At 42.8% G+C, this 26,759-nt stretch overlaps 1 protein-coding gene across 1 annotated transcript; it reads left to right on the plus strand.

Annotated features, from left to right (window-relative positions):
- Positions 1 to 23,620: 23,620 nt before the first annotated feature.
- On the plus strand, positions 23,621 to 25,461 carry LOC145619673 (protein FAR1-RELATED SEQUENCE 5-like). Its single transcript, XM_081674375.1, has 4 exons — positions 23,621 to 23,744; positions 24,233 to 24,373; positions 24,530 to 25,342; positions 25,424 to 25,461. Exons 1-4 carry the CDS (start codon positions 23,621 to 23,623, stop codon positions 25,459 to 25,461), a joined length of 1,116 nt encoding a protein of 371 aa, XP_081530501.1.
- The last annotated feature ends 1,298 nt before the right edge of the window (positions 25,462 to 26,759 follow it).

Consider the following 26,759-nt stretch of genomic DNA (forward strand, 5'->3'; position numbering starts at 1 on the left):
AACGGCCGACCACCAGCCACCAACGCCACCACCGCCAAATCCCATCCCCCCCCTGCGCCGGTGGTCCATTTTCGCCGGCGAGGGCAGCCCCCCCACCCTCTGACACCGCCTCCCCTACCCCCATCCCCCTCTCCCTCCGTTTTCCCTCCCCTTAAACCCCTCCCCATCCCTCGAAAACCCCCCTTCTTTGCGGCCGGCGTCCAAACCCCCTCCTCGGCGCCGACTAATATTTTCCGCCCCACCCCCCACCATCCCCACCCCCTTTCCCCCCTAAACCACCACCCTAAAAACCGAAAAACCCCTAAATCGAAACCCTAATTTTCGATTTGGGGTTTTTTCGATTAAAGGGTTTTTTCGATTTTTTGGGTGGTGGTTTGGGGGGAAAGGGGGTGGGGATGGTGGGGGGTGGGGCGGAAAATGTTCACTGGCGCCGGGGAGGGGGTTTGGACGCCGGCCGCGAAGGAGGGGGGGTTTTTCGAGGGATGGGGAGGGGGTTTAAGGGGAGGGGAAACGGAGGGAGAGGGGGCTGGGGGTAGGGGAGGGGGTGTCGACGGTAGGGGGGGGCTGCCCTCGCTGGCGACCGGCGCTGGTTCCGGCTGGGAGCTGGTGGCCGGCGCCGGCACCGTCTGGCAAGGGCTGGTGGTGGGTCGGGGTTGGTCTTGGGGGTGGTGGGTTTTTTTTTTTGTTTTTTTATTATATTTTAAAAGTTCTTTTTAAATAATTAATTTATTTATATTACAACGACCAATTAGAGGCTGCCACGTGGCATATTAGTCATTAATGACTAACGGTGTTAACCGCTGTTAGTCATTAATGGCATTTGGTGACATTTTTTTAAACTCAAGTGTATTTGGTGAATTTGAAAGTTTTGATGGGTATTTGGTGAATAAAAAAATTACTCAGGGGCATTTCATGAAATTTCCGTATAAACAAATATAAAGACGGGATATGTGAAGTTACTTACCCGAGTATGGTGACGGGGAATAGAACGCTCCACAAACTGCTCCCCCTCTGGAGATGGTGGAATGAGCTCCTCGATCGGCTCGTACATGCCCTGATAGCGTATGGACATAATCGGGGGAATGAACTCCCTAGGACCGGCCTGGTAAGAATAAAAGGTTAGGAAAATACTTGGGGGCTACCTAAAGAAAGGCAAGTCAAATAAATAAAAGCATACCGCTGCCTCCTCTGAAAGGTTAGGGGTCGGCGCTAGCAATGGTAGCAGATCCTCCTCGTAACTCTGCTCGAGGAGAATGTAGGATCTCCAAGGAGTACCCCGAGAAGATCCACTGGCTCGATCCCGCTGCAAGGCATCTTGAAACATGTGCCGGGGTGGAGTAGCAGGAACTACAAAAACGTCTGAGGAGTGCTGAATGGCTACCCTCTCCCCTAGGTAGACCACCGCGTCGTATGTCCCCAAAAAATAACGACGCTCAGCAGTGTAATGCCCCGCCAGCGCAGGAATAGGAAAAGTAGCCCAGGATCGATAGACCGGGGTGGGCTCCTGCAAAATCACTATGTAAGGAACTAGTACCAAAAGGTGATAAAAGAAAAAAGTAATTGTTATGGAAACCTACGGAGAGGATCATCTCTCGAAGGCGTAGCACCTCCGGTGGACCTCTACGGCCTCCCCAACAAGCAGCAACAGGGAGCGCGCGAGGAGAAGGCCTCGCAGGCGCAAGCAAGGGGAAATACACTAGAACCAGATCTATATGAAAAGGCGAAAATCAGTAAAGATTGTACTTCTAGCTTAGAGCTAAATCTCAAAAAGAAAAGAGATATACCTCTACGACCCTCCAAAAGCCACCTCTCCAGACAAGGCCCTATGACAGCAAGAACGCCACAAGCCTAGTAAAAATTCCGCATAGGCCATGCTGGCCCAGTCGTATGTCCCGACCAAGTGAAGGTCGCGAACGGCGGACAGGTAGTAAAAAAGTACTATACTACCTAGATCAGGGGAAAACGTCCATGACAGCAAGATCAGCACAAAGATGCACACCAGCTGCTCTTTGGTGGTGGCATCATCCTCAAAAGCTGCAGCCAATGTGCAGCGACGAATGCATCGGGAACTCATCTGTCCCGACTGGGCCTCAGCCTGGGCTCGAACAGCAATCGGCCCCAACAACTCCTAAACCTCTGGCGAGTAGACAGTGATGTCAGTGTCGAACGACAGAGGAGTAGACTGGAACTCTAACCCCGTGATGAGGCTGAAGTCAGCTGGAGTGACCGTCATCTCACCCCAAGGAAAGTGGAAAGTATTGGTGGTGTCCCAAAAGAACTCCACTAAAGATCGAACGACGATGTAAAACATGGCCCGGTTGGCCAGAAGAAGAGGAGTCAACCCACATGACTCCCAATGACGACACAGACCCTCATCTCGACTGATGAAGGTGTCGTAGAGAGAACCGATGGTGGAGTTACCCGAGCCATGGCTACGGGTCCTCCCGCCTGCAAGACCACGTCGGACTCGCTCCGACAGGTGGTGAACTGGTGCGTGAAACAGGGTGCGCTCGTCCCAATCTGGCATGAGACCCAACCTGGAAGTAGGAGGAACGTCCTTGCCCTCGCTAGTAGGCTCGTCCTCTCGGCGCGAGTCTCTCGATCGAGAGCCAGAACCACGTCGTCTAGCCATGCTAAAGAATATAAAAGTAATTAATTTTAAGGATCTACAGTTTCTAAGGTTCGCCTAAGCTGCATGATACTATGTTCGCAAAACAGAGTACGTAGTACTAAAACAGAGCAAAAATTCAACTAAGCATGTAAGCTTTTTTCAAGCAAACAAACAATTTCTTGCAAACATATGATGAATATTGTGACAAATTGTACATGGAAAAGCAGTAAAAATGCGAAGAACGAGTCACATTGTTCTTCACGGCCTTAAGAGGTCCAACAATGGTGAATTGTTCATTTCTTCACCAAATTGAGTCAAACAAGCCTCAAAATACTCCCAGGGCAATATACAAGCATAAATAAATAAATTCAAGGCATAAAATTCAACAAACAAGGCAAATTAAGCATAAGCATTTTCGAATTTTTCGAAAGTTCTTGAAGAAGAACATGCAATTCATCAAAAACCGAGTAAAGTTTGAGCAAAACTTACATAGATCGGGAAAATCGATGAGAAAAGATTCGATTTGCAACAAGTTTGAACGAATTTGGTTGAGAAACGAGTAAGAACGAATGTTTTGAAACTTTCGCAAAAATGAACGAATCAGAGCAGTTATTGAAAAAGAAGAAGAAGACGGGTTTTAAAACCCCGATTCTGTCGCCAAACGACAGGATTGTCGCAAGGCGACAGACCGACGCGATTAATGGCGACAGCTGTCTCTGACTAGCGTTGGAGCGGCGATAAGATGCTGGGCCCCACATTATGACTTTGTGGACCTATTTTAGCAGTTGAGGTTCCTTGGTGCGCCTGTTAGCCCCTTTAAGCAAAATTGACACGATTTAGTCAGCTTGATTGCAATTGCATTAAGTGATCGACCTGATGAAAGATCGTCTCACTTAGCTTAAAGCGCCTAAGTATCGGCTCATAACAAGGCACCAAAATAATGGTTCGATAACAAGGCACCAATATAATGGTTCATTAAAGTAAAAGCACCGAAGCATTGGAACAAAAAAATAACGATATATTAAATGATACACATAATGATTGTTTGGCGATATCCCAAAATAAAGAGGAGTTGTCTAGTGGCGAAATACAGCCGTGGCGAGGTAATGTCACAAGTTTTGAAGATGGTGAAATAAGGTCACCTTCGACGGTCCCTCAAGGTAAAGAAGAGATTGTCTATAGCGGCGACGCACTGCCGTGGCGACGTACAACCACAACCCTAGGGATGACGACATACAGTTATTTTCGACGATGTTCCTGAAATATTGTGGAGGATTGTCACCAAAAGTATTGAATATGACGACGCATGGTTACCTTCAATGATGGCGTTCACGAGATACCGAAGTGGAACGAGAGAGACGATCCCTTCAAAATCCACGTCTCCATGAAAGACAGGGACCTCATGGAAAGAGGCCTTACAAATTTTCTGAAGGCACACCCAATGGGAGACGGGTGGAAAATAAGGGTGCCTCCTCCATACGGCACCATCTCTTGGGAAGCAACTGAGCGCGACGCCAACGGCTAATTCGGCTGTTACAAGGCGGCGTTCAAGGCGGGTTTGCGCTTCCCCCTTCACGAGGCGGTGAAGGCAATTTTGAGAGGCTACGGCCTCGGAGTCTGGCAACTTACCCCCAATTCTTGGGCAAACATTCGGGGGTATGTTGCCGCCTGTGAATTCCAAGGAATTAACTCCGGCTGGGAAGCTTTTGCTAAGATGCACTATCTTAGCCGCTCCCAGGCGGATACAGAGCGTGGTATACTCTAACCACGTTCCCTCAATATATGATGACCTTGGATAAGGTCTCCAAATTTGACGGCTGGAAGCACAGGTTCTACCTGATGACGGCTCCCACCAGGCGGGAGAGCTTCGAGCTCCGCCAATGCAATAAGAAGCCTGACCTTCTAGGTCGGAAATGTTGTGTTCCCCGGATCCCGGATGAGGACTTTGACAAAATAATTGAGGCTGAATTCTTCGGCCTCGCAAATGCCACATTGTCAACCGGGGAGACAATAAAAGTCCCCAAGAATTGGATCCCTAAGAGCGCCTGGCTTAAGGATGAATGTTTCCTAGCCGCCTGCGGGCTAGGGCACATGTTCACCAGACGTATGCGCCTGAATACATTTCCGTCTGTATTACTTTTGTGTCGGAATCGTTTTTGATGATGTATTAATCGATTCCCCTTTTTGTTTTTGCAGAAGAAGCTCTGAACATGTTGGCAGACGAGAAGACCCCCAGATGGTCCTCAGCACAAATCCGCCGAGACTTGGCGTAGGCCCAAGCGCGAGAGCTCAAGGACAAGGTAAACGTCTGACTCTTTATGTGAGTTTCTTTTCAAAGTTTAGTTTCTTCGATTGCTAACATTAACTTGCTTATTTTCTCAGGGAGCAAAGGTGGATAAGACGTTTGAGAAAAACCTCAAACGGGCTAGGGAGAAGACCACCGCCTCTAACCCCAGCAAATCCTCTAAGAAGGCTGCCTCCACTGCAACTCCCAACGCCCCAGGTGGGAGACAGATGCGGATAGGGGGAAGAAATGAGAGAGTGAGCGGCTCTGTTGGCCTTGACTTGGCAAACCCCCTATCTGCAACCGGGGGGTTCACCGCGCCTGCCAGCGGCTCTCGTCTGGCCGGCTCTTCAGGTAAGAACCCTTTTGAATCCCCGCCTGAGCTGGGATAACCGTTGCGAGTGAAATCACAATCCTAGCAGACGTCATCCTCAGACGGTCGAAACCAGATAGGCGCTGCTATAGTATCTCACTCGGACGCTGATTATGGTGCAGATCAATCTCCCCGCTGGCCAGACGTCCTGAAGCATGCCAAAGCCATGCTAGAGGCTGTCAGCAAACGGGATAAGGATGTTATCCCGGGGATTGAGACGTTCAATCTTGAACGTATTCTGGCCCTCCTTGCTGAGGTAATACACTTGAACAATTTTAATAACTTTCTCCAAGTTTTTTTCTCCGCCTGCACTACTAACCTTGTTTGCTTTTGCAGGCTCTTTTGCGGGTAGACAGGCTCAAGCGTTTTTACACCCGCAAACGGGACGAGGTAAGACGGGCCAAGCAGGCCGCCACAGACACCGATAATGTTGCTTTGTACTCGTGTATAATTGACGATCTTGAAACTAAAGCAACCCAAATGACACAGGCGGCTAAGATTCAAGAGCTAGAGGCGAATCTGCAGGCGGCCAAGAAGAGGGCTTAGGATGCCGAGGCGGCTCAGAAATAGGCGGAGGTGGTCCTCCCCAAGCTTAGGGAGGACCTCAAGAAGGCCTAGGAAGACCTTGAAAAGCTTCAGGGAGCCTCTTTAGAGAATGCTGATCTAAAGAGCAAGGTTGTTAAGTTGGAGAAAGAGGCGGCCAAAGCTCAGGATAACTTCCGAGCGACTCTGCAGGTGGATCAAAATCGTCTGGTTGCTAAGATGGCCACCGACAACGAGGCTATGATGAGGATCTCCTGGGCTGCCTTGTATCCCAACAAGGATTATGGCGTCTGGGCTCTGGCTCACAAGTATGCTGATGAGGTGATCTACTTGAGAGAGAAGGGTGAGCTAGATCCTGAGTCCTTCCTCGCCTGGGCCGAAACTGAGCACCTCGAGCCTGAGCCTGAAGGTCCCGGGAAAGAAGAAGGGGAGAAGGGCCCGAAGGGACCGCTTGAGGGGCAGTGATTTCAGCGGCTGTGCGCCAACTCTTTTTTTTATTTTTCTCTGCGGCAGTAAGCCATTAGTTTGTTTTCCAGCCTGTGTGGCGAGTATATTTGTATCTTTATCGGCTAAGGAGCCGTGTTTGTCAAACAATTTCTCTTTCCCGGACGGGGTCCGGATAACATTGATCCACCACAGCTGTTTGGCTGGGTAGAAATTTAATGAATGCACCGACTGAGTCGGTTTTTATTACTTTGGGCTTGTGTTTGCTCTTCAATTTTTACATAATTTTTTAATTTTTGCCTAACCTATCAAAAGCATGCGGCGAATTTTGCCTAACTTGTTAAAAAGATGCGGCTGTCTTTGCTCCTGGACGGCTGTGTGGTTGGTTTTAAATGGAGTTGGTTGATTGACTTGGGAACGTCTGATGCTGCAAAGAGCATGATACGTTTGTAAGTCAATCAATCACAGTAGTGATTGCCCCAAACCAAGTACATAGCCGTACATTAACAAGTGTTTCAGTCTCTAGCTAGACGGTGTTGTCCGTCTAAGTAGAGTTCATATAACCATTGCACAACTCTTTTGCCCCAAACGAGGATGTGTACAATTTAAAACGAAAAAACGCTAAGTAAGAACTACAGTCAGTCGCCGACTGATATCCTTGGACAACCGGGTTCCGAAACTTGGTCGTTCCTTAGAATGTTCAGGTCAGACGGCTATGGATGGCTGATTCAGCCGTCCAATTGTGGCCGCCTGCATTGGTACATAGAGTAAGCAGGTTGGCTTCTCTCTGCGACGATTGCGCCCGAAGGGGTGTCGCCGGACACCTTTGTCCATGATGGGACAGGCGAATTTATGGGAAAAGCAGCCATCCGGCCATTGGCCTCTGGTCTTGTTTCAGACCGGCTGTATAGCCACTAAGCGGTTTTGTGCTTAGCTTAATTATCTGGCCATTGGTCTCTCGTCAATCAGACGTCAATTCAATTTCCCAGTGACAAACTCTGAGGAATAAACAAGTGACCCGTCTGAGATTCAGACGGGGCATAAGATAAACAAAACAAAAGTGAAAACAAAAAGCAATTTCTCATTAATTTACTTCTTGTTTACAAAAATTACAAATCTCAGAAGTAGTACTTTTTCAAATTATCTACATTCCAAGTTCTAGGCAGGCGCTTGCCGTCTGGAGTTTCCAGGCGGTAGGTGCCGTCTCTTACTTCTTCAAAAATCCGGTAGGGGCCTTCCCAATTAGGAGTTAGCTTTCCAAGCTCATTGGCCCTACCGGTTGCCTCCATTTTCCGTAACACTAGGTCGTCCACTTTCAAAGGACGCCTGTGTACACTCTTGTTGTAGGCTCTTGTCATTCTCTGACGGTAAATCTCATGACGCAAGGTGGCATTGCCTTTGCCTTCTGGGAGTGAGTCCAATGCCAGGCGCATTGCCTCCCAGTTGGCCTCTTCATCATAAAGCATGACCTTGAGATTCGGCTCATAGTGTTCAATGGGCAAGACGGCTTCAGCACCGTAAATTATGAGAAATGGGGTTTCACTGGTTGCCTCCTTTGCTGTTGTCCGGATGGCCCATAGGACATGGATTAATTCCTCAGCTCATAAGCCACCGGCTCTTTCAATTTTCTTCTTAATGTCGTCTGAGATCAGTTTGTTGAAGGCTTCAACTTGACCGTTTGCTTGGGGACGGCCGAATGATGCAAAATAACTTAAGATCCCTTGATCTCCCAACCAAGTTTTTAGCTGAGGCTTCTCAAACTGAGGACCATTATCAAAAACCATGGATATAGGAACCCATACCGGGTGATCACATTCTTCCAGATGAAAGAAATGACGTCTGATGTCTTGATATTCTTTACCGCCTCAGCCTCTACCCACTTGGTAAAGTAATCCACAGCCACCAAGATGTAGCGCTTTCCACCTGGTGCAGGCGTGTAAGGACCTTAAATGTCCATGCCCCATTTCGCAAACGGGATTGGGCTGTGGATGGCCGTCAGATCAGTAGCCGGACGGTGAATAAGTTTGCCAAATTTTTGGCACTTGTCACATTTCCTCACCAATTCCTTGGTGTCTGCCTCTAGAGTGGGCCAAAAGTAATGTCGTCTGGCTCTGACGGCTAGAGATCTGCCGCCTATATGGGAGGCGCAGAATCCCGAGTTCAAGTATTCGAGAACTTCCTTCCCCTTTTCTGGGGTTACACACTTCAAAAGAGGTTTAAGAAACCACGCCTTGAAGAGCTCTCCATTTCTCAACTCGAAGCTTGCGGCTCGCTTTTTTATAAGGCTACCTCTTGTGGCGAATCAGGAAGTGTACCGTTTGTGAGGTATGCCCGGATGCCATCAATCCAGGTAGAGCTTCGGTCTAGGACTCCAGTGGGATCTTCATAGATGCTTCTTTTTTCAAGTACTTCCCAAAAGACTGACCGAGGAGTATCATGGCAGGCGGAAGATGCAAGTTTTGATAGTGCATCCGCTTGGTTATTATCAGACCTGGGTACTTATTTCAACTGAAACTCTTCAAGTGACCCAGCCTCCTCTTTGACCGCCTGAAGATATTTGATCATAGCCGGGTGAGTTGCCTCAAATTTTCCCTCATATTGGCTAACGACCAACTGTGAATCAGAGTAGGCGTCAATTTTTGTTGCCACTGCCGCCTTACACATGCGGATTCCGGCTAGCAGGGCTTCATATTCCGCCTCATTGTTTGAGGCCTGAAATTTGAACCGTAGTGCATACTCATATCTGTCCACCTCAGGAAACTCATAAATTACGCCTGCACCACAGCTGTTCTTTGTAGAGCTCTCGTCTACATTTACTTTCCAAACCTGATCAAGATTATCCGGAGCCCCCGGACGGGTCATTTCCACAATGAAGTCGGCAAACACCTGACCTTTCACTGCCTTTCTTGGTTCGTAAGTGATTTCAAGACTTTGCATTTCAATAGCCCATTTCAACATTCTGCCGGATGACTCCAAGGTAGACATTGGCCGCTTGAGAGGCTAGTCGGTGTAAATCACCACCGGATGAGCCAGAAAGTAAGGCTTCAATTTTTTGAATGCCATGAACAAAGCAAGGCCAAATATTTCAACAACGGGGTACCGGAGTTCAGCATTTTTAAGGACATGGCTAATGAAGTAAACCGGGAGCTGAACGCCGTCTCGCTCAGCAAGGAGAACGGCACTGAGAGCATGATCTGAGACGGCTAAGTACATGTACAACGTCTCCCTAGGTAGAGGACTGACCAGCCTAGGCAGAGAATGCAAGTACTCTTTTAGCTTCTGGAATGCCGTCTCAGCATCGTCTCCCCATTCAAACCTGGTCTTCCTCCTGATTGCTTGGAAGAAGTAAAGGCATTTGTCACCTAACCGGCTGAGGAACCTTCCCAAGGCGGCCAGGCAACCAGTTAGTCTTTGAACTTCCTTGACAGAACGGGGTGACTTCATGTCAATTACCGCCTGTATCTTTTCGGGGTTAGCCTCTATCCCCCTTTGATCAATCAAGAATCAGAGAAACTTCCCAGACTCAACACCAAAGATGCATTTCTTGGGGTTTAACATGACCTTTGCCGCCTGAGGGTGGTGAATGTTTCTCGGAGATCAGCAAGGTCATCCGTCTGTTGCTTGGATTTGACTATCATGTTATCGATGTACGCCTTCACATTCCTCCCAATTTGATTAATGAAGACCGTATTAATCATCCGTTGGAAGGTGGCAGGCGTATTCTTCAAGCCAAACGGCATCACAGTATAACAGAATAACCCCAAATCAGTGACGAAGGCCGTCTTCTCTTGATCTTTCTTCTAGAGGGGTATCTGATGGAAGCCGGAGTAGGCATCCATAAAGGTCATCAAGGCGTGACCGGCGGTAGAGTCAACCAGACTGTCGATCTTTGGAAGCGGGTAAATGTCCTTTGGACACGCCTTGTTGAGGTCTGTGTAGTCAACACACATGCGCCAGGTCCCATTCGGTTTCTTGAAAAGGACCACATTGGCCACCCAGTCGAGGAAATTACAGGGCCGAATGAATCTGGCGTCTAGCAGCTTTTAGACTTCGGCAGCTGCCGCCTGACTTCTTTCCTCGCCATGGTTTCTTTTCTTTTGCCGGATGGACTTCTTTTTGGGATCCACGGCGAGTTTGTGGACAGCGAGATCCGGGCTGACGCCTGGCATCTCTTCCACTTCAAAGGCAAAGATGTCTTTGAATTCTTTCAGCAGAAGGTGCAAGCTTGCACCCAGAGTAGCATAAGCAACCATCCCAACCTTCACAATACGCTCTGGACGGCTGTCATCCAGAACGAGATCAATATTTTCACCAGCCGGTTGGGGACGGAGCTCGTCTGACCGTTCCCCGGTTCGTGATTGCTATTTTTTCTCTTTCTTCACCTCCACCAGCAAAGGCTCTTTTCTTTTCTTACCAACGGCTGGTGGGGCAGAGTTGGCATCCTTGACATCGTCAAGGTCTATTGGTTCCTTCTCTTGGCCGTTTGAGGCCACATTGTCTTTAACGACTGAGAGGTAGCACTCCCGAGCCGTCTTTTGATCCCCGTTCAGGGAACCAACAGAGCCATCATCCCGCTCATACTTGATGAGCATGAGAGACAGGATGATCACCGCCTTGGCTTCGTTGAGGGTTGGCCTACCAAGGATGATATTATAGGCGGTCAACTCCTCCTCGACCAAGAATCTGACAACAATATGTCGTCCTTGGCCTTTTTCTTCCAGCCGGATGGGCAAGTCAATTCTGCCGGCTGGGTAGACCATCCCACCCCCAAAACAAACCAAGGGGTGGGTGACCGGATGCATGCTGCTGACATTGTATTTCAGCTTCTGCAGGCACCAGAGGCTGATAATGTCCGACGAGCTGCCGGTGTCAATAAGGATCCTTCCAACCAGCTGGTTGGCAACCTTACATTCAATGACGACCGGGTCGTCATGCGGACGGCGGACGCTGCCCCTGTCCTCAGTTATGAGGACATTTGGGAAGGTGGAACTGGCAGACGCCTGCTCATCATCATCATCCTTGTCCATCTTTCGAAGATGGCTCTTGGTGCCCCGGATCCTTGTCGGTATCCACATGAAAACCCGCCTGCTATAGTGTAGACCGGATCCTTGTCGGTATCCGAGCTACTAGTAGGCTGATGTGTAGTCTTGGGGGACTGACCCTTGTTTTTCTTCTTTGCCCCATCTGGGGACTTAGAAATATAGGACTTCAGAAGCCCATTGTCAGCCAGACGGTCCAACGTCCGATGTAGACTGAAGCAGTCGTTGGTGTCCTGGCCAACTTCCTCATGGAACTGGCAAAATTTATTTTTGTTCCGTGTCTGGACGGAACTCTTCATTGGATTCGACTTCTCAATGGACAGTCGGTTCTTTACCTCAATGAGGATGGAGTTGCAGTCTTTGTTAAACTCGTACTTGGGGACGTACGGTTTAAACTCTTTCTTTTTCTTTTGGGACGGTTGGTCAGAATCACTAACCGCCCAGACTTTTTTTCTCTTTTTGCTCTCTTCTTTTTTGTTACCCGGCTGAGCAGACCGGCTTTCTTTTTGTTTGTAAGAGTTCTTGGACTCTGACTAGCTTCCAGGCGTGCAGAGGTCGGTAGCTTGTATGTAGCTCTCCGCCTCCCTCAGGGCCGCCTGTAGCGTAAATGCCCCTTTTCGAACAAGGTCGAACTTAAAAACCCGACCCATCCTTCAGACCCTTGAAAAAGTCTGTAAAAGCTACCTCGTCAGACAGTCCCTGGATCTGTATTCTGACTAGGTTGAACCGCCTGACATATGAGCGTAGCCCTTCCCTCTCACCCTGCTTAACGGTGCTCAAATCAAGGCTCGTTTTCTTAGCAGGGATGTTCATTGAGAAGTTGGTGGCAAACAAGAAGGCTAGCTTCTTGAAGCAATCAATTGAGCCGGCTGGCAAGTTGCCAAACCACTGTTGGGCAATGCCCTTCAGTGTAGCTTGGAAACATCGATACCAGGTGGCATCGTCCCTACCCTTGGTAAGCACATGAGGTTGGTGTATGCCATCAGGTGGTCTTCTAGGTTAGTGGTACGATCATAGGTGCCCACCAATACATTCTTAACCTTGGACGGCTGAGCCGCCTCGGTTATATTGGCTGCAAAGGCAGATGGCTGTTCGCCTAGCCTCATTAGCCGCAGCTGCCAGTCCAGTGGCTTGACATTGGTATATGCCACCTGACCTCCGAATGCGGGTGGCTGCATAAACTGGAGGCCATATTGCCCATACTGCGCCTAGGGTGCGTATGGCATAGACCCTATCATCAGTTGAGGTTTGGTGTTGACAGATTTACCGCCTGTCTGACTCTCATGCAAAGACATAGAATTCCTTGCATAAGCTTCTTTGAAGCTGTCTGGAAAGCTTGAGGTAGAAGCTGACTCAGAATGTTGCTGCCTCCTTCGATTGATGACTTGCCTAGCATCGAAGGTAGAAGTCTTTTTGGTCTCCGGCTGGGGTTGCCGAGGCTGCCTCTAGGGCATCAGAATCTTGGACCAGTCAAGTTTTGCGGCTGCCTTCTCCTTTAGATGAGGAGTTGGCTACTTGTACTTGACCGACTTCTTCTTCTTCCCATCATTGGGAGTCTTTTTAGCCGGCGGACTCTTACTTGAGCCTGCCTTGTTGTTGATCATCTCCTTAATTTAACCCTTGGAGGAGTTCATGAATTTCATGAGCTCGTTTCGGGTGACTGGAGCCTCTCCTCTGGCCTTCCGTGTTTCCCCGTCTGACCTCCCAAAGGGGCGCCTGCTTGGGCCCGCCTGGTCTAGATTTCGCTCCAGTTGATCTCTGGAACGAATGGATTTAGAGATGAGGGAGCCATCTTTGGTTATGTAGGTCTCCACATCATTGTCTTCTTCTTCCTCCTCCTCATTGAATACCTCTGGCTGAGCCTGAGACAGAGGTTGGGGGATTTCAAAACCTTCCGGTTGAATAACCGGCTGCAAGTCCTCTTGGTTACCCACCTGAGTAACCGGACGTAGAGAAGTAGAGTTGAGAATTGGTACAGAACTTTGAACCATTTTGAGGTACTCTCCCCACAGACGGCGCCAAATGTTTTGGGTGTTTTTGTCCCTCGGGAGAGTTACAGCTCGAAGACTGGTCCGATGCGGCCTGTACCTGCAAGACAAACGGAGACACCAGTTGGTAGGTGCTCCGCCTCCAACGATCAAGTTAGTAACTTGAAAGGAGAGAAAAAGGTGCGGAAATTTAGGTGGGGATCTGCTAGGATTTCTAGCTCAGTTGTCTCTATCAAAGGGACAGTTTGCAATAAATGGAAAAACGTGTCCTCCAAAAGAGGGGAATCTCCCTATTTATAGGGTCCTTGGAAATTGTGACCCTGATTAGGGCACAGAACCCTAATCAGTGGTGGGCTGCGCCGCATTGCGGCTTTCTCCGGATTTGGGCCTAAAGGCCGTCATTTCCCTAAATATCTGGGATGACACGTGTCAAGAAGGGATAGGTCTACTTTGGACCACCCTGGGGCTGACACGTGTCACCCTCTGGCTGGTCCACATGGCGGGGTAAAATTACCCTAAACACCTCTGTTTTGATTCATCAATTCTCTCCATCATCTTTCATCAAGAATTACTTAATTCTTAATCTCTCTCTCTCTTTCTAAACTAACCTTTTTACAAAATACAATATTCCGCATTCACAAGACTTAGAATCTCTTAGCCAAGTTCGAAGTTGCCTTCGCCCTAGACGTGCAAGGTTTGATATTTTCTGACGGTTTGGTCCAAATCTAGTCAAAACTTTATTTATTTTAAATTAATTTAATTATTTAATTATTCTTTATTATTTTCATTGAAGTTTACTAACTTGTGTATTTTGTTATTAGAAAGAGGTACGAGGCTTCAAAGTAAGTAGATTAGCTTACTCCCTATTTTATTAACAATGTAGAAAGCATGTTTATTATTGTTTAATATTCCTAGTATCATGTTAGGATGCTTTTAATGCTTTCTAGTATCATGCTAGGATGTTATTTTATACTTTGTAGTGTCATGTTTTGGGTGCCTTTATTCTTTTCTAATATTGTGAAATCAGGTTAGTATCATGTTAGTTTAAAGCTTTGATTTTTATTGTTTAGTGACATGCTAGGATTTGTTATTAATCTTGTTAGTATCATCCTAGGATCTTGCTATTATTATTAAGCATTATTATACCTTATCATGGTTGTTAATTATGCTTATTGTTTATTATTATGTTGGTTGATATATTTTATTGTTATTGCTTGATCACACCTTTTATGCATGTTAAAGGGAATTTGTACTTGAAATCACGGTTAATAAGATAATTAATAATTTGGTTTAGGCTAATGTGATTTTAATTAAAATGATCGCCAATAATAGATTTATTTTTGCATTAATATTCAACCAAGATAGATAAACAGGGTAGGTTCAATATAATGTTTGTATGTTATTCGAAAAGCGCGCATGAATACGAGCAGAACAAAGTAGAGGCCTATTTTATAGGGCGAGTCCTTTCTTTTGTAGATTGGATTCGTACCCTCATCCCCGGACCCTGTTTTGTTCAAGACCTTATGGAGTTGATGGTCCTTTTGGATTGTCTTTTGGGTTTACAAGTTCCTAAAACTTGTTGGCGACTCTTTTGCTCTCTTTTCTTTCCGTTTGGAACGCCACCATACTTAACTCTATGATCACAGTGGGGTTCACGTTTAGGGTCATAATGCTTGAAATATTCCCTACACACCACCACTGAAAACCCACCCAACCACAAACGAATCAAAACCCCCACTTACCTCCACCAACGAACCCACCCAACCAAATCACACGACCACCAGCGACCAACAAACAGAAATCCTAACAAATTACCACTATTTTTGATCTGAAACCCCCACTTACCACCACCAAGGAAACGAATCGAAATATTGAAATCAGGTGAGGTGAAAGGGTTGAACGACAGCGAACTAGCAAAGGTGAGGTGAAAGGAATGAACGACGATGACTTTGAAAAGGGAAACAAACCCGGCGACGACATTGAAAAGGGAAACAAATTCGGCGGTGAACTAGCAAGGGTGAGGTGAAAGGCGCGGCAACATAATCTAAGTGGTGGTGGTAGTTTCATGGTTGTGAGAGAAGAGAGAATAGTGTTAGTGTGGGTGGTGGTTGAGAGGGAGGAGAGAGAGAAAAGTTGGTGATTTGGTGGTGGATGTGGTTGCGAGGAAGGAGAGAAAATGTGGGTTAGGGTTTTAATTATGGATAAATTAGTTTGGGTTGAAAAGTTAATATATTGTTTATTAAAAATAAGTAAAATTTAGTAAGGGTATACCAGTTATTTTACACAAAAAATTTACTAAAAGGGGAACTTTTGGTTTGTTGCACATAATGTGTAGTTTCATTCTATTTTGGGAAATTGTTGCAGATTTTATGAAATGGAGAGAGTTAAAAAATTGTAAAAGCTACCCTTGACGATCATACAATAAAGTTAACGTAAACACGTCTTATACAAGACTTATTGACTTATCATTTATGAGTAGCCGAGTAAATACATACATAACTCTTAAGCAGATTCATTATAGAAAAAGTGACTTTGCAAATTTGATAAATGTTAGTTTTACGCCATGAAAAAACGATATTTTACGATAAGGGTCGGGATCAATTTTAAATGTTACATATATCAAATGAGCTAAGACCTTTTTAACTATAAACGTAAAGTTTAGTGTAAATTTGATCCGTGCCATTTATGGCACCTTTAGGCTATGTTTTCTTTATATTTCTATGCTCGTTTTTAGTCGTTTGTGTAGTGTTTATAGAGAATAATGCTCGATTTGTGTTATTTTGTGTTAGTTTAGAGAAATGCATGCTTTTAATGGTTTTCTTATCATTTTATTCATTTCCTGGCTATTTCTATCGCTTCTCTGTTTCTTTGTGTTGTTTTGTAGGTACGTCGCGGGCTATATGCATGAAAATTGAAATTAGCACCCACTAGCATCAACATGCACTTTTCGGAATTGAATTTGAGTTTGAAACAAAGGAAAACGAAGGATTGCAAAGTTTCAAATAGGACCTTTGTTAATTGTTTTAGCCATATCTCACGTTCTACAACTCGGATTGATGTGATTCAAGTTGGGTTGGAAACTAGACTTAAAGTGCTTTCCAATGATAGGTCGCACGCCCTCATACAATTGATAGATTGAGAGTTACAGCCTTCCGAAGTTAGCCCTAAAATTCTGTCGCGGGCGAGGGCTACAGTACCCGCGGGCGCGGCGTTGCTGCAGCTCCAAAACTGCCGTTTTTGGGCAGTAAGCACCCGCGGTTGTCCCGAGGGCGCGGGCCTTGGCCCCGCGGGCGCGGCTATCGGGGTTTCGGTCTTCCTCCGCGGGCGCGGCCGAGTTCTCCGCGGGCGCGGGTTTCTGTGTCTTTTACGATTTTTAAGCTTCTTTTCTCCTTTTGTTTATATAGGTTTTGGTTTCCTTTATTCTTCATGGATGTAATTCTTTAGTTTTAGAATAGTTTTCTCTCTCATAGGTTGAGAGCTTCTCTCTCTAGTTTAGGCTAGCTTAGGAGTAGTATTAGAGAGAGAAAGTAAAGAATTTCAATGGTGATTGAGAGATTGAAGATGCAAGTGTGACAATTGTGTTGGAGATCATCTTAATTATCAATGAGCATTTCTAAACTCTATCTCATTCAATTGCTTTGTTTAATTTGATGTTTGTTTGGTTTGATTTTGTTATTTGATGTTTGATTAGAGTAATTGTTCTTGGTATTTTGTTCTTTATAGTTGATAGTAGATTTGATCATGTTTCTTGAGTAGTTTACTTGCTAGGGTTTGAATAAACATGTGTGATTGATGGATTGAGATTGATTTGGGAATTTGTGTAGTTCTTGTATTGTGATTAAATTGATTCATAGAGGTTTGCATGTTGCATAAGTTTGATTGGAGTAGCTAACCATGATTGCTAGCATTGATTGCATGATTGAATTGATTGACATGACCACTTGATATCGATTTGATCATAATTAGTTGAGTATTTGATTATGTTTCTTTATATTGTTTAGCACTAGAGAAATCTATGTTAGAGAGTGTGAGGATGATTAGTTAATGCCCCTAATTGCTCCTACTATTTGTCTTTGCATAGCTTGGATTACTTGACTCCCTAATTACCTTGGTTATCATGAATGGATGTTGATCCCCATTCCCTAGTGTTTCATTTGTTTGGTTCTTGATTTAGAAAGTAGAATAGCGTTAACTTTCACCTTGGACTTCGACCTAGCTTAGGCGTTAATTACAAATACTTGAACATAACCGTTCCTAGTGGTTCGACCCTTGACTTACCTCTATACTTGTATTTAGGTAGTTGAGTGATTATAAATTTGTTTGACCGTAGGGAGGATTAGTTCAACGACATAGTTTTCCCCACGTCAAAAAAAAAAAAAAAAAAGTGAAAAAAGTGAAAATTCGAAAATATTTTGATGTATTCTTTTCTCCTTCTAAGCATTGAGGACAATGCTTCATTTAAGCTTGGGGGAGAAGCGTTTACGCTTTTTGTATATATTTCTTGTGAGTACTTCAAATAAGCTTGGGGGTGTTGCTTTTAATTTGTTTGGTGATTTCTTGATCGTGTTGTTAAGGATTGATCACCCTTTTGCTTCACTTTTTAGGAAAACCGCCAAATTTTAAATTTTAGCCTACCTTTACCCCTCTATGCCTTACGTTACAACCTTGGGGAAAGACCTTTCGACCTAGAAAGTTGAATCACTATTCGGGGGAGGGAATCATGGGTCATTGCCTAAGGAAAGGGGATGCGAAGTTAAGATGTCGAGTAGCCTAAAATTTTGATCTTTTTCCGGTTCCTTCGCGGAATCTATGAGATGCTCACTAAGGGGAGATATGAGATTAGTAGGGGGAACGCGGTAAGACCGTTTGGGATGAAAGTGGAGTGTGATAACTAGTTCATATGCTTAGCATATTTATGTTTCAATCAACCTTAGGTATCTTATAGCGTGCACTCCCTTACTTGTTTAGAAAAATTTGCATTCACTTGTGGTGGTACATTTGCAAAAGACCTCTCATGAACATTGGTTTTCTTTTCTTGTATTTTGTTTTCTTTTTCATGCTTTGCCTTGTTTGTATTATAATGAGAGTTATGGGTAAACTCTTAGGATACCCTTACGAGAGCATCACTCGTCCTCTAGGGCGATCAAGGGGTTTAAATGGCTTGTCTTTAGTTGCTAAAATTGACCGTGATTCCTACGAAAGTGAGTTAGTGTATATTCCCATCTTCTCTAGTTCTCTTGTTTCTTTCTTTGCTTGAATAATGTCATCATTTTTCCCTTTGGCTGGATTTTGTTTTGCTCGAGGACGAGCAAAAGTTTAGCTTGGGGGAATTTCATCCGTGCCATTTATGACACCTTTAGGCTATGTTTTCTTTATATTTCTATGCTCATTTTTAGTCGTTTGTGTCGTGTTTATAGAGAATAATGCTCGATTTGTGTTATTTTGTGTTACTTTAGAGAAATGCATGCTTTTAACGGTTTCTTATCATTTTATTCATTTCTCGGCTATTTCTCTCGCTTCTCCGTTTCTTTGTGTTGTTTTGTAGGTATGTCCCGGGCTATATGCATGGAAATTGAAAGTAGCACCCACTAGCATCAACATTCACTTTTCGGAATTGAATTTGAGTTTGAAACAAAGGAAAACGAAGGATTGCAAAGTTTCAAATAGGACCTTTGTTAATTGTTTTAGCCATATCACAAGTTCTACAACACGGATTGATGTGATTCAAGTTGGGTTGGAAACTAGACTTAAAGAGCTTTCTAATGATAGGTCGCACGCCCTCATACAATTCATAGATTGAGAGTTACAGCCTTCCGAAGTTAGCCCTGAAATTCTGCCGCGGGCGCGGGCTACAGTACCCGCGGGCGCGGGGTTGCTGCAGCTCCAAAACTACCGTTTTTGGGCAGTAAGCACCCGCGGTTGTCCCGAGGGCTCCCCGAGGGCGCGTGCCTTGGCCCCGCGGGCGCGGGCTTGGGCCGCAGGCGCGGCTATCGGGGTTTCGGTCTTCCTCCGCGGGCGCGGCCGAGTTCTCCGCGGGCGCGGGTTTCTGGGTCTTTTACGATTTTGAAGCTTCTTTTCTCCTTTTGTTTATATAGGTTTTGGTTTCCTTTATTCTTCATGGATGTAATTCTTTAGTTGTAGAATAGTTTTCTCTCTCATAGGTTGAGAGCTTCTCTCTCTAGTTTAGGCTAGCTTAGGAGTAGTATTAGAGAGAGAAAGTGAAGAATTTCAATGGTGATTGAGAGATTGAAGATGCAAGTGTGACAATTGTGTTGGAGATCATCTTAATTATCAATGAGCATTTCTAAACTCTATCTCATTCAATTGCTTTGTTTAATTTGATGTTTGTTTGGTTTGATTTTGTTATTTGATGTTTGATTAGAGTAATTGTTCTTGGTATTTTGTTCTCTATAGTTGATAGTAGATTTGATCATGTTTCTTGAGTAGTTTACTTGCTAGGGTTTGGGTAAACATGTGTGATTGATGGATTGAGATTGATTTGGGAATTTGAGTAGTTCTTGTATTGTGATTAAATTGATTCATAGAGGTTTACATGTTGCATAAGTTTGATTGGAGTAGCTAACCATGATTGCTAGCATTGATTGCATGATTCAATTAATTGACATGACCACTTGATATCGATTTGATCATAATTAGTTGAGTATTTGATTATGTTTCTTCATATTGTTTAGCACTAGAGAAATCTATGTTAGAGAGTGTGAGGATGATTAGTTGAATGCCCCTAATTGCTCCTACTATTTGTCTTTGCATAGCTTGGATTGCTTGACTCCCTAATTACCTTGGTTATCATGAATGCATGTTGATCCCCATTCCCTAGTGTTTCATTTGTTTGGTTCTTGATTTAGAAAGTAGAATAGCGTTAACTTTCACCTTGGACTTCGACCTAGCTTAGGCGTTAATTACAAATACTTGAACATAACCGTTCCTAGTGGTTCGACCCTTGACTTACCTCTATACTTGTATTTAGGTAGTTGAGTGATTATAAATTTGTTTGACCGTAGGGAGGATTAGTTCAACGACATAGTTTTCCCCACGTCAAATATTTAAGTAAGACGGTCAAATTTGATAAGTGTAACATTAATCAACTCTAAATAATAAATCTCCACATTTATTTATGTGTGGTTGGTACACCCGGGTGCACCATGCGCATGGTGCACTCGGAAAGAACATCAGGTATATTTAAAAGAACAAGGGCAAGAAAAAGAACATTATAGATATTTTAATTGGGAAATTAAATTAACCCTTAATTGGATTATACGCTTCAATTTCCCCATATCCTCTAATTTCGAACAACTACCATTTAAATGACCACTTTTGAATTCAACCCTTAGTTAAATAAACCAAGGAACAAGTAACAAGTGTCACATGGTTAGGAGTAGAAAACTTTCTCACTTGGTCCCCATGGTATTTCACATGCAATGTGAACTAACCATGTCTCACCAAACCTTGAGCCCCAAGTTGTGTTCGGTCGGCCCATTTTATTTTGGCCCGTGTCCATGACTCATTAACCCGGGTCCACGGCCCTTGCCACATGTGTCGCCACCGTGGCGCGCCGCCACCATGGCACGCTGCTACGTTGCAGGCTTCCACTAGGTGGCTGCGAACATGGCGGCTGCCACGTGTGCTGCCACGCATTTTTCGATGTATGCTGCCACGTGGCACGGTCCTATTGGGCACGCTTTCCTAGCCTTTTGCGTGGCTAGGATTTTAATTGTTACTTGAAGCATTTTTCCGTCTCGCCAAATCCTAAATTTTGGCTCGACATTTGAGATTCTCCGACGCTCGGTTTCGACGCTCCAAGATCAAATTTCCGACGTCTAAATATTTAATACTCGAGCAACGAATTAATTTCTTCCGGATTAATTCGTCGAGTCGGTTCGTACATTGCTATGGGTGTGACCTGAAGGGTTTAGTCAAGATTAAGATGTATTATTAATTATGCATTAATATTACTGATCGGAAGTGGCCTCCACCCAGGCATTCCGATCATTTGACCTTACTGAATATATTAGCTTTCTAATACTTCTGAACCCACAATCAGAATAATACACTTGTCCGAAGGACACCATTCCTTTCAAGGGACACGTGGCTACTATGTCTGAAATGTTGAAGAACTTAACTTTTCAAATGATTGACCCTGCAAGGCAACAACAAATGGAGCTCATCTAGGAAAGTTTGAGCAAGATATCCAATGACTATAGGTTCTAGGGCATTAGCTTCCAAGGTATCTCGGTGGACAAGGACGTTCTTCCATAGAAGTTCAATGCCAACAACATCCCGAAATTCAAGCCTATGGACAACCCTTATTTTCATTTAAGAGAATTTGAAACTGTAATAAATATTAAGGGAATAGAGAAGAAAGCTTTTCATTCTGCATTTTCTTTATCTCTAGAAACTGTGTGTCAACAGTGTTACTTTTCATTTGATAAAGAGGAACTCTCTAGTTGGGAGTCTATTGTAAGTGCTTTCATTGATAGATACAAATGCAATGTTTAAGTTGAAACCGATCGTAGAGAACTTGAAATTTTAAAACAAAAGGAAAATGAAGGCTTTACTTCCTTCTTTAACAAATGGAGGGAGACTTCCGCGAAAAAGGTTAAGTTGTTGCCTAGATGAGCTACTCAAACTTTCCTAGATGAGTGTATTGATTACAAAAACCAAATTCTTTCCGGAAAATAAAACGTGGTAGTGCTACTCAAACTTTTTGTGACTTTGTGGTAGTTTTTTCAAAAGAAAATTTTAAATGGTAGTTGTTCTCAAAAGTGGTCATTTAAATGGTAGTTGTTGGCAAAATTTCCAAATATTTATAAAGAATGCGAGCATAATACGTTTATTAAGTTTGATTATTATGTTCTTTGAGTTAGGTTTAAGCTATATGTTCTTTACATTATACAACATGTTCTTCAATGTTTTAAAAAAAAAAATTTATATATCAATCACCCGAGTAACCAGGAAAAAGAACATGTTCTTTAATATATTATCATGTTATTTTTGTAAAGACTTTATGTTCTTTACCTAGAGGTGATCAAAGTTAGACCGGCCCGGATCAATTTTGAACGAGTTTTGGGCAGATATTTTCGCTCCCCAAATCAGGTCAGACTCGGCCTGTAAATTTGATTTTTGGGCGGGTTTGGGAATGTGTTTTATGCATTTTAGTTGATTTTTTTTACTCGGCCCGAAAAGCCCGCACGGTCAAACCATTTTTGGTGAGTTTGGGCACAAAAACTTCGGCCCAAGACTTGGCTCGACCCGAGAAGTGAGCTGATTTTTTTTAACCTTAGCTCGACCAGCCCAATGTTCACTGCTATCTTTGTCAAACACAAACATGTTCTTTTGGTCAAATATAAAGTTTTTTTTTCCAAACACGTTCAATCACCTGAGTAAACATGAAAAATAACATATTATTTTTGTAAAGACTTTATGTTCTTTGTAATGTCATGTTCTTTTGTCAAACACATATAAGTTCTTTTTCAAACACTAATGTTCTCTTTTGTCAAACACATATATGTTCTATTTCAAACACTAACATGTTCCTTTTTTTCCCATGTTCTTTAAAATTTGTCCGATGTTCTTTCCGGGTCCCGGGTGCACCATGCTTGTGCACCCAGGTGCACTATACTATTTTCAATGTTTTACTTAATTTTGTGCCCAATCTAACTACAATATTAATGAAGCTTTGTTTACTATACTTAGCTCAAACCCTGTATATCGCATATTCTCAACCTTGCATTTTTTATCGGTTATGCACCCACACTAATTGCCCATTATTCCACTATGGAACTTGATACACATCGTATATACATTTCTCGCCACGTTAAATTCCTTAAACACATCTTTCCTTCATCAAACAAAAGGCACCTTTATAAATTTCCATTCTCATCATTACACAAAATCACACATTCCGTAGCTCAGTTAAACTTAGCCCAAACCACCCTCAAATAAAGGCCCAACATTACAATCCAATACAAGCCAAACTCCACTTTCCAACACAAGCCCAACACCTTACACTCATTTTTGCCTAGACTCTAGGCTAGTTAGCTTTCCCTACACCCCCATTATACTACGTCGTTTAATACCTTGTGTATTGGCGTCCTTTTTTTTTTTTTTCTTTCTTCATTCTTCATTCTTCATTTTTCATTTTTCATTTTTGTTAACTTTCTATTCAAGTAACTACATAATGTTTTTCTTAACCTAATTTCCATTTTATTTCTCTCTTATTTTACTGATTTCTTTTTTTTTTTTTTTTTTGAGGGTCTGATTTCATTTTCTCTCTCCTGCATTTTTTATTTTTCCCCCAATTTTTCTCTCTCTTCTTCCATGGAAATTTCTAGCTCAATTGCGATTGATCTTGACTGTGATTCTAGCTTAATTGCTTTTGATCGTGATTGTGATTCTATTTTTTCTGCTGGAGTTGGTTTAGTCGACTCGTTTTTAAAACAATGTGAGTAATCAATCAATCGATTTTGATTATGCTCTGTTTTTCGCGTGTAATGTTTCGATTAGATTGTGATTATTGTTTTGATTATTGTGATTATTGTTTTGATTATTGTTATTATTGTTCTTATTATTGTGATTGTGATTGTGATTATTGTATTGATTTTGTTTCAACTGTTTCGCATGATTGTGATTATTGTTTTTTTGATTAGCTTTAGTTTTATAAAATTTGGCGTTCAATTAATTTGTTCATAGTTTTTCGTCGTATTAAATTGATGTTCATGTATGTGATATTATATGTACATTTACGTGTACATAGGTGTACTTACTCTAATTTATATTTATTTATGTAATAATAAATGTTCATGTACATGATCATTTATGTAATGATTAATGATCATTAATACTTTACATGTTGTAATTTATGATAATCATTTTTGTAATTGAACATTATTGCTACTGTATGTGTTCATTTGTTACATTTTAATATTGCAGTGGAAAAAAAGGATGCTATTGTTTTTGAAGAAGTAGCTATTTCTGAATTTTATGGGAAACAATTTCCTTCTGAAGATGTTGCTTATGAAATGTTTAATGAATATGCATTTAGAAAGGGATTTGGAATTAGAATTGGAAAAAGTAAGAGGCGAAGAGATGATTGATTCTCTATGAAAAGATTTGTTTGTACAAATGAGGGTTTTAAAGATGGTAAGTGTAGGAATAATAGGCTTTATGAGAGACTTAACATAAGGACTGGTTGCTTGGCTTTCGTGCAATTTAGTATTGACTGTTCAGGTGTTTATACATGTACAAGACATGAAATGGTTCATAATCATGAAATGATTCCTGTTGACAAGAGACATTTAATAAGGTCTCAAAGGGATATTTCTAAGGAACATATTCATTTCATTTCTACACTTAGATTGAGTGGAGTTAAAGTTTCTGATTCTTTGAGAGCTTTGAAGAAGGAGGTTGGAGGGTCTCCTAATCTTTGTTTTACAGCTCCTGATGCTTATAATGCTATTTTTGCTGAAAAGAGAGCTAAACTTGAGGGAGGTGACAGTAATCAACTAATCAAATTTTTTGCTAAGAGACAAATTGATGAAGAAGATTTCTATTATGATTTTGAACAAGATGAAAATGGTGCATTGGTTAATTTCTTTTGGAGAGATGGAAGGATGATGAGAGATTACCATTATTTTGGTGATTTGTTAGTTTTTGATACTACTTATAGGACTAACAAATATGGTATGATTTGTGCTCCATTTGTTGGTATGAATCATCATGCAAATAATGTGATGTTTGGCATGGGATTTATACTTAATGAAAGAACAGAATCATTTGAGTGGTTATTTGATACTTTTCTAACTTCTATGGGAAGGAGAAGTCCTATTACTATAATGACTGATCAAGCTCAAGCAATTGCAGCTGGGATAAAAATATTTTCCCCAAAGGTGTTCATCGATCATGGATTGTGTGTGTGGCATATTGAACAAAATTCTAAGAAACACATTGGGGCATTGAGAGCTTTGGATGGTTTCACTGATTTATTTGGTTATTTGTTGAAGTATTGTGACACTCCACCAGAATTTGAGCATTTTTGGAAAGGTACTTCTTCTATATACTTGTTTAGCTGCTTAAGAAAATTTTACAGATATGTACATTTAGTTGTCTGTAAATGTTTATTAGAAATGCTCATAACGGTTATGCTTAATGATCATGTTTGATTTACAGAATGGTGCTGAAATATGACTGTGCAAATGTTGATTGGTTAAATGATTTGTATAAAATCAAAGAGATGTGGTGTCCAGCTTTTTCAAAGAAACATTGGTCAGGAGGTGTGCTTTCATCTCAACGTAGTGAGACAACTAACAAATCTGTTTCTCAAAGGCTTAACAAGACGCAAGGTCTATGTGATTTCTATCAAGTGTTTCTCGATGTGGTTCAAGAGTGGAGAAGCAAAGAAAAAGGGAGAGATTATAATACAATCAGAGGTAATCGTCATTTGGCCTTTGCATACATTGGGATTCTTGTTCATGCTAGTTCATTGTATACTATTCAAGCTTATGTGCTTTTTGAGGAAGAGTTCATTAAGGGTACTGCTTGTGATCATAAAGATGCTGGTGTGAATTTTCCTGAATATTATTATCATTTGTGGAGACCTGGGAAAGATATGATCAAGCATGAGGTTGTTTTTAATAAAGAAACACATGCAGTATGTTGTACATGCATGTTGTTTAGTGAAATGGGTTTGCTTTGTTCTCATGCTCTTCGAATTTATCATATGAATTATGTTCGTAAGATTCAACATGATTATATATGTGATGAGCGTCATTTATGGAGCTCAAAAGAATAAGATTTAGGTTCTTTTTCTCTATTTTCTTTCATTATTTTCCTATATTTTTCTTAGTTTTCTTTGATTTTCCATTTTAATAACTCATTTTGAGTTTTGATTAGTTTTTCATGATTTTAGTCCTTAATTCATAGATTTATTTTTATTTCTTTTATTTCTATTTTATTTATTTTTGTTTTATTTATTTTACTTTATTTGTCTTCTATTTCTCCCTCATGTTTGGTTGTTCGTGTAGGTGATTGCTCGGGACAAGACACGTGTCAAATTGTCATATTCAGAGTTCTGATGTTCAAGCTTGATGTTTCGAGTTCTTAGCTACAAAATCAATTAAGCATTGCAACGAAAACAAGCCAACAAGTCTTATCCCTTTCGCTGCCAACATACCCTTCACCCCACCATATCCAGCCCAAACCGCCACCACCTCTGCAGCCCACCAATAACACCGAAACCACCAGCCCAAACCGCCAACACCTGCCACCTCCAATAACCACCCGACTCAATTCCCCAACACCATCTGCGACCACCAATTCAACCCATAACAGTAGCTCAAACCAACAATTACCACCAATCCCTGTAACCCAGATCAACCGCAACCACGCACAGCAGCGAATTCCGGCCACCACTCTTCATCAACTCCCGAACCGAGCAACCCCAATCGAACTCAATCAAGCC

Source organism: Chenopodium album, chromosome 27, assembly GCF_948465745.1.
Source record: "Chenopodium album chromosome 27, dcCheAlbu1.1, whole genome shotgun sequence".
Lineage (NCBI taxonomy): Eukaryota > Viridiplantae > Streptophyta > Magnoliopsida > Caryophyllales > Amaranthaceae > Chenopodium > Chenopodium album.